The sequence below is a fragment of the Clinocottus analis genome, unplaced genomic scaffold, assembly GCF_023055335.1.
Source record: "Clinocottus analis isolate CAN_PGR_092001 unplaced genomic scaffold, fCliAna1.0.p SCAF_19, whole genome shotgun sequence".
In the NCBI taxonomy this organism is placed as follows: Eukaryota; Metazoa; Chordata; class Actinopteri; order Perciformes; family Cottidae; genus Clinocottus; species Clinocottus analis.
The window spans coordinates 1510735-1519751 of record NW_027175920.1 but is presented as its reverse complement, the minus strand read 5'-3'; the positions used below and the strand labels follow the sequence as shown (position 1 = coordinate 1519751).

The 9017-nt window shown below is 37.8% G+C and overlaps 2 protein-coding genes across 2 annotated transcripts; one reads left to right on the top strand and one right to left on the bottom strand.

The window, feature by feature from the left end:
• Positions 1–1055: 1055 nt before the first annotated feature.
• On the top strand, positions 1056–5178 carry cd79b (CD79b molecule, immunoglobulin-associated beta). The gene is made up of 5 exons (XM_068583780.1): positions 1056–1107; positions 2455–2772; positions 2867–2985; positions 3390–3443; positions 4328–5178. Exons 1-5 carry the CDS (start codon positions 1056–1058, stop codon positions 4424–4426), a joined length of 642 nt encoding a protein of 213 aa, XP_068439881.1. The 3' UTR covers positions 4427–5178.
• A 288-nt stretch (positions 5179–5466) lies between these two features.
• LOC137789685 (interferon a3-like) lies at positions 5467–6503 on the bottom strand. Its single transcript, XM_068583440.1, has 5 exons — positions 6372–6503; positions 6195–6275; positions 5862–6011; positions 5660–5740; positions 5467–5568 (listed from the first exon to the last, which is right to left on the bottom strand). Exons 1-5 carry the CDS (start codon positions 6501–6503, stop codon positions 5467–5469), a joined length of 546 nt encoding a protein of 181 aa, XP_068439541.1.
• Positions 6504–9017: the final 2514 nt, after the last annotated feature.

Genomic DNA, 9017 nt, shown 5'->3' with positions numbered 1-9017 from the left:
AAAATGTCATTATCGTCCAAAATGCTTGACATTTTATAGCTTTTGTATATATATATTTTTGTATTATAATCAGAAAACATTAAAAGAATAATGAAAAACAGTTTTACAAAAACAAAAAACATTAAAAGAATAATGAAAAACAGTTTTAAAAAAACAGAAAACAGTAAAAAGAGTTATAAATAAATAAATAAATAAAAAAGTCAATGGTAACTTTCTTTAAAATGTCTTTTTCGTCCAAAATGCTTTACATGTTATAGCTATTGTGTAATTTTTTTTGTATTATAAAAATCAGAAAACAGTCAAAAAATTTTTTAAAAAAATCTAAAAACAGTAAAAACTAGAAGAAAAAAAGTCAAGGGTGACTTTCTTAAACTGTCTTTTTCGTCCAAAATACTTGACTATGGATCTCCAAAGTTATTAAAATACATCGTAGTTTATCATATTTTGACGATTATCGGGAAAATATTGTACGAAGTATTTTTTGGCGAAGATAATCGGGACTAAAACGTCTGAAATAAGTTAAAATATATGTTAAAAATGTTGAAAATGTTTCCAAAATGTAACATTTGAGAACTTTCGGCTGCTTTTGTGAAACAAGAAGTAAGGCAATGGAGGAAAAACATGATATTGTTGAAGTTACCGATACTGAAACTAATAATTATAGTGCATGAATGTTTGTTATCATCGTACAAATTGTCTCTAAAACGTTCCCAATGTGTCTTTCAAACCCGCTAATGTTCATGTTGAAAATAGAGCACATGTAAAGTGCGATTGTTGCTTTAAAGGTGAAGCTGTGGGTTGTTTGGAGTTATTTTGGTTCGTTACAGTTCTCGTCTTCCCCTCATTTGCCTGTGTGGTGACAGACAGCACGCAAACACACACACACACACACACACACACACACACACACACACACACGTCTTCTTTTCCTTGTTCACGACCTGCAGACAGAGAGATTCAGGGCGACCGTGTGTGCACATCAGCGCTCTTAACACACACATATATCTATATATCTATATATATATATAGATATATTTTTTCTTCTGCATGTCATCATGCGCTGGCTGCTGGCTGGATGCTGCGGGCTCGCTTTGATCAGCATCTCAGGTAAATATAAACTTTTGCAGTTGATAAGTGGTGGAAAAGAAATGAAAATTAAGAGAACAACGACGGCCGTCTCTGTGATATTAACGTTTTTTGATATTCGGAACGTTATTACAGCGTCGGTTGTTGGATAACGCTCCACGCAGGCGTTTAATTGTACTTCTTTACGAGTGTTTAACCGCATATACAATGCATGTCAGTGTTTTGCATGTTATTTCTGACTCTGCAGAGCCATTACTTCCTGACCATCTGGGGAGAAAGAGGAAGTCAGGCTGGTTATTTTGTTATAAACTGTACGTACAGTTTCCGTAGTCTGTTTTTAGAAAAAGATAAAAGTATCCAATTCCAATCTAATTGTTTTTATTGAGCACATTTAAAAGCAACAGTTTGTACAACCCAAATATAGCAAAGACATGAAATAACACAGCCAAGCATAAAACCATAGAGATCATAAAAGCAACAAATAAAACAATATATGGTGAAAACAAACTATACATTGAGCTTTAGTTGGATTAATTAATGCTTGAACTCTCTCTTCACTATAACTACAGTTATTATATATTTTACAAACCCTCCTTTTTAATGCCAGACGGTGATAAACACATGAAAAACTATTGTTTTATTGTATTAAAAGTCTAAATATTCAATTTGCAATCATGTGAAAACAGAAGAAGCCGATGTTTGAATCATCTTCTTGATAAATAGTTATGTTATTTATATTCTTATCATTAGATTACCGTAGACACATAATACGTGTTTTTACATCCTACAATAACACCGTGCTGTTTAGAGCCGACAGGATTTGTAAGAAAAGTCATATTTATGTAATTTATCATTGTCGGTTGCAGAGTCTGAAACACATTTGCTGCTTTTCTTTATTTTTATGTTGTTGTAGAGTTCATAACTTTGAGTTTTTACTTCCGGTTAAACAAAATTGTGCAACGTGCAACCATCGATTTGGGATCTAAGAAGAAAAAAATCTAAGCTTTTTTGGCTTTTTTTTAAACTTATATTGACTAAATTATGAATTAAAAACAATAACAAACACACATATCCATATTAGAAATCATCTATCTCTGTACATATTGTTCCATATCCCTGCAACACACGATGAGGAGCATTGGGTAAAAGTAAGCCGGAAAGACGAAGCCAACATGTGAACATATAGGATTTTTGGATTCAAGCCTGTGACCCTCGGCACATCCTCTACAACAATCATCCATAAGGTCATGGGTTCATGGCATCATTTCAGAGGCCTAAAATGATGCCACCTGCATGTTTAAAGTGTGCAGAGACCTCTACCTTAACGTGACCTGTGCCTTCAACCTTCCCCCTCTCCGTCTGCTGCAGTGGCCCCTGACCCCGCCGTGCCCATCACCCAGAAGCCCCGGTTCTTTGGCGTGAGAACCAAAAGCACGGTGATCTTCTGCTGTTGGTCGGTGCAGAGGTTCCTGCCGGCCGAGGTGGAGTGGTTCAGGACCGACAGGTACCGAGAGGACGGCCGGGATCGACGCCAGATCCTCGAGGACGGACGACGGTTTGAGTTCTTCAACACCCACCCGAACCAGAAGTTTCTGGTGGTGCGAGACACGCGCATAGAGGACAGCGGCGTGTACTACTGCAAGCTAAACGACACGTGGGGGCCGGGCACTGAACTGCAGGTTGCCAGTGAGTATGAGCTGTCTTTGTATCTGCACGAGTAACACACACACACACACACACACACACACACACACACTCACATCTTTGCTCTCGCATGCAGGAGACATCGACCTTCCTCAGGCTCTGCATCGGAGCGCGATGAAGGACTGGCTCATCGTCCTCCAGGGCCTGCTGCTGGCCGCCTGCGTCGCCGCCATGATGATGCGCAAACGCCATCTGGTGAGGAAGGAAACACGGTGGAAGTGGGATGAAGCGGAGGAAACTTCAGCTTTTTGGATTAAGAACAGATGTGTGCAGTATGATAGACACGTTGCCGGGTCACAGTCAACTTATCTGATATTTCTGATTGATTAATTGATTGTTAACGACTTGACCAGCAGTCCAAAAATCCCACGTTTTCATATTTGTGGACAGAGAAAAGCGACATATCATCTAATTTCAGGAAGTAGAAATCCTGATTTTTAAGTATTTTTCACATGTTTTGTTACGTTGGATCAACATAACATCCGCTATCTTACGTCCCGTTTGCTATTTTTAAAAGATTAACTTTATTTAATACATCATGTGTGTGTCTTTGTGTGTATTTCTGTGGCGCTAACTCCTTAAAATGTATCTTTTAACAGTTTAAAAAGCAGGACAGCCTGTACGAGGAGCCTGAAACTGATCACATCTATGAGGTTTGTTTGCCTTCATTTTACACACATTACTGCGTTTATTGAACCAAAACCACGGGGGTAAGAAGTACTTAAAAGTACTGGATTAATCCATGTATATAAAAGTATGTAAGTATTATCAAATAGTCAAAAGGAAAAGTGTTGATTGTGCAGTAAAATGTTCTCTGTTAGTGTTTTACTTTGGTATATGATGATGTTATTATGCGTTAATGTTTAAGTAGTTTAATGCATCATATTCTATGAGTGATAGACTCTTCACAGCTGTGCTTTTTTGTTTTACATAAAAACCCACAAGGACACGCCGATGTCTCCTCGCACCACTGAGCTCTGAACCACAACATGATGAACTTGTTTTTTTTGTGTTACTGTAGTGAAATCATAGAGGATTTCTCAAGCAGCACCTTAAATACCAAAAAATGCTTCACATCAACGTAGAAAACACCAAAACATGGAAGCAGACACTTTTAATGCAAAGACGTGCACAGTCAAGAAATAGAGTTTGTAAGTATTTATAATGAAACGTAGTCGTCAAGCCTTCGAAACAGTAATAATCTTGACAGAATGTTGTTTTACTGGAGCGTTAAAGTCAAATAAATAAAGGATTTAAGATGCTAAGTTCAGAAAACAAGTTGTCTTTTAAAGCTTTAACAGTTCAAAGCATCACAGATCTTTTTTTTCAAATTCTATTTAAATGTGAAGCGCTCTGCTGTAACATCTTCTGCAGCTGCTTTATCTTTTGTCTTCTGAGTCACGTTCAGAATCGTTGGCTTCATGCAAAGCGGGGGCTTCTTTTTTTTTTACGAAGACGCCTGAACGCCTCGTGGAACTGGCATGTTCGGTGCATGTTTACTGACTTGAATCTGACCGGTTTCCTTCCCGTCTGGCAGGGTCTGGCCATCGAGAAGGGTGGAGAAGATCTGTACGAGGAGCTCTCCCCGTACGAAAAGGTGGAGGTGGTGGAGGGGGCCGAGGCCCCGTGGGAGTGAAGCGGCCTCAATGCAACAAACTAACACAAGTTATACCTTCTAAATACAATGTTCAAGGGCTTTTTTATGAAGTGGGGTTGGACAGTTTGAGGCCCCTTCACCTCGCTGGCAGACAACCAACAATCCTCAAATCCTCAAAGTCACCAAACTCCATCCACAAAATCCCTCGTTTGACCTCGCAGAGCGCTGTTACAGTCCACCGCCACCCGGATCGGTGAGTTAGTTTGAGCTTTTGTTTGACTTTTGGGGTTTTAAAGGGTTAGTTCTGATATTAACACAAACTAACTCACATGTGGAGGCAGCAGCTGCTGTGCTCTGCAAGAGGAAATGACTCACATTGAAGGTCAAGCAGTGACATTATTACAAATATTCCAAATATACACTGAAAATGAGTTTATCTGCTGCCTAGACGTCCAGTGCAGAACGACAACATCCCCTCAAACTCACATGATCGCTCACTTTAAGAGTTTACTGGAGCAGATTTGTCATTTTTTCCTCTCACAGTTTGTTCATAAATGTGCAAAAACATAATTATTCTCAAACGCTTGCTGTAAATGATGTTGATTTGATGCTTTTCAGTGGATTCATAATTGTACTGAAGGAACAATTCATGAATTAATGCTCGACAGCTGACATTTGTGGTGCTTTTCTTCCGTTTTTAAACATTTAAAAATTCCAATTAATGAATAAGTGAATAAAATAATGTTTTTTTCCATTTTTAAATATGTTTCATGTCTTATATTTGATCTAAATGTGACAGTTTGTGCTTGTTGTTTGATTATATTTTACATTTTGGTGATGTACCAATAATAAAAACCAATAAAATTGATTTTCATTTGCTGGAGAAAGTGCTTTTTATTGTCTTCAACAAGTTTAAAACATGAATAAATAAACACATAAAAAACTTAAATAAATACATTAATCAACAACATAATAATTGATAAACATGCTGGTTGTGCAGATAATTAACTGATCAACAAATACACTCAGGACTTAAATAATCAATAAATGGATAGATGAATAAATCGATGAATGAATGATCAGGTCGAGCTGGTGAGGAGAGATGAAGCCAGCTGCTCTGCTCTCTTCAGATGGGTTTCCATTTCCTTCCTGATCAGCTCCCAGGATGCAGCGCTGTGGCCCTACAGACACAAGAGCATCTCTGTATTAAAACATGATCCAGACTGAGAGATATGTTTATGGATGTATGGACAGACAGAAGCACAGACTGACCTTCTGCTCCAGGATGTGTGAGAGTCTCTTGAAGTACATGAGCAGCTTCTTGTTCTGCTTCTTGTGGCCGTGGCTCTTGATCTACATTCAATAGAGAGAAATAAATGTTTAGAGACGCATTTATTATGCTTTATGTGTTATTTATTATCCATATTTCAGGTGTCAGCAGTTACATGTGACACGTGAAGTTGTCTGTACTCACACAGGAGTGAAGGCCGTGGGCCTGCTGGGTCACAACCATGAGAAAGTGCTCCACTGTGCTCTCCTCCCATGATGCACTGCTGTGGTCCTCCTCAAACATGGCAGCCATCTCCTCCAGAACCTGAACCGTGAAGACGAGTTTGTCCTCAGCCTGGAAGAAGAAAGAGAAGACGAAGAAGAAGAAGAAGAAGAAGAAGAAGAAGAAGAAGAAGAAGAAGAAGAAGATCAATTCAGGACACTTTCCACGTGAAGAACAGAGGAGACAGACACAACAAGATGAACTTCTCACATGTTTAACCTTTGATGTGTGTTACAAAGCTGGAGGAGGACTTACTGCTGCTTTGGACGCCTGCTTGTACAGATGATGAGGGAAGTTCACTTCAGCATCCTCAGTGGTGTTAGTGGAGTTACGAGCCTGCAATACACACACACACACACACACATTATGAAGGAAACAGACACACAAACTCATCCAGTGACTTTAAAGAACATCCAAAAGAAGTCCTCTTACCATCCTCTCGATGAGATCCAGAGACTTATTGCTGTGCTGTAGGAATTTATGCTCCATCCATCTGCAGCTCAGCGAGGAGGCTGAACTGAACAGACTGAGAGACAGGAGCAGCAACAACATCCGGCTGAGCATTTTCTAACGAATTCCCTTTGTGAGCAGCGGAGAATGTGTGAACTCTCTGGTGAGAGATGTTGTGTTGGATGTTGGAGCAGAGCCGCAGCGCATCTTTTATCCTGCAGAGCACCTTTTTTCATTTTCCAAACGCACGCACACTGCGGACAACACGGTGAACGCGCTGCGGCTCTGCGCGCGGTCACAGCTCCACGACGCACGCGACACTGTCGGTCATTTCGGATTCTAATTGGCGTCCCGATGAAGACGTTTTCTCACATGAAAAGCATGAAGAAATATCATTCTTATTGTATAAATGAGCGTTCATATTGTGGTATTAACACATCTGAACAACATCTCACATTTGTTATTTTAACACAAAATATTATTCTAATAGACATTGTGGGTGCAGAGATGAATCATTTTTTATTTTGGGTGTGCATATTTTACCCAATTGAAATATATATATTACTACTTCATAATTTTTAAGAGGTTAAAAACATATAAAATGCATGTTATGGAACACCTGGATAATATAAAAAGACAAACGAAAGTCACTATTAAAAATAGTATAACTGTTTACTATTCGATTTAATGCAAAATAAACATCTAAAGTTAACTTCTAGTATATGTATTTTTGCACTAATGACATTATAATGATTATAATGACATCATTTAATGACGTAAAGCTGTTGTAACATGGATGTTTTTATTCCTCTTCGTTAGTTTAAAGGTTTTTTCTCCTCTCGGGCTGAACGCTCAGCAGTGTGATGCTCTATTTAAAACGACAGCAATTGTTCTTTAATCAGTTTCGGATTCCTAATAATTAATAATCATTATTCAAAAGGCCCACGACAGGACCTGCTTGTGTCCACTAGGGGCAGTAAAACGGGAAGTTCCCGTCCAGAGAAACTGAAAGCGGCTCCGCGCCTGCGGCCTGCGCCGTGACGCGCCTCTGACATTTCACCTTGTTTTACCAAGAACATGAACATGAAGAAGAGGAACATGAACATGAAGAAGAACACGAACATGGTGGCTTTGAACGTGAAAACCAGAGAAGGGGATTCTGCCTCACGGGAATCATGATAATCCAGATTAAACATCACTTTGATTGATTATTATTGGGTTTGTAATCCGTTTGGAGATTTATCTGCGCGGATTTTTTAAATTATTTATTGGTACATTTATTGTCATTTGTATTTTGTCATTTGTATTTTCAGCAGATCAGATTATAAATAAATCAGGCAACGATATGTATCCTATTTTATTGTCTTATTTATTGACAAAAGCAGATCTCTGCAGAAACAAAAGAAGCTTTATATTCAAGTTACTTCAGGAGGAAATAACTCAACTAACAAGTATAAGTACCTGAAGTAGTAGCTGCAAATTAAAGTATCAAATGTCAAAGATAACCGATAAAAATATCCTGCTGGATCAATTTAGAAATAAAAACTGTAAAAACGGAATTTTGTTTTCTGTGTATTGTTTGTTACAGGAGATTTTAAGCAAATATAAATATCTGGTGTTAAAGTTTACTGTTGTTGGTTGAGTTTGAGCTCATTTGGAAGTTTAATCTATGATGTCGTCTTATTATAATAATATGTGAATATAAAGTGATGAAACTAAAGACGTTGCAGAAGATGAACGTTGCATTTGGTGTCCACCTCGTGATGAAATATTAAGACATCAGCATATGTTTGGTGTCTATTATTCGTGTGACAAAAATAAAATAAACATTTTCTGAAAGAAATATATTTTTATTGAACACAACATGAGATTTATAGGAAATGTAAAAAAATAAAATAAAAGTATGTTGACCAACAGAGATAAATATGATTAATAAATACAAATATAAATCACTAATGAAATCAATATAGATTAATAGAAAAATAGGCTGCATGCAATCAAATCAATGAACTGTGTGAATTTCATGTTGCAGCGTGAGAACCTCACAGATGACGTCACAGAGGCCGCAGTCACTTCCGCTTTCACGTTAGAGAAACGCTTTCAAATCATTAATGATCTTTATTATCAACACATGGAATAATTACACCAAATAAACAATAATCCTATTGTTTTACACGTGATTCTCATAAGAGAATTTAACTAAAAACTGAAAACTAAATAAATACATAAAATATGTTGTTTCAAATATCCAAAAGACAAAAGGAGTCAAAATAAAATATGTAAAATAACAAATGACAAATGATTGAATAAAACAAATAATAATAATGTGTGTCTTCATTGCTTAAAAAGTCTCCATAAATTTAATTTTAATCACAAAATATCCAAATTGATGGTATCACTGCATTCTGGTGACAACTTTATTAAATACAACATTATCTCAAATATGCCATAAATCTTTAATTAGGAAGCCAATTAGAATCCGAAATGACCGACAGTGTCGCGCGCGTCGTGGAGCTGTGACCGCGCGCAGAGCCGCAGCGCGTTCACCGTGTTGTCCGCAGTGTGCGTGCGTTTGGAAAATGAAAAAAGGTGCTCTGCAGGATAAAAGATGCGCTGCGGCTCTGCTCC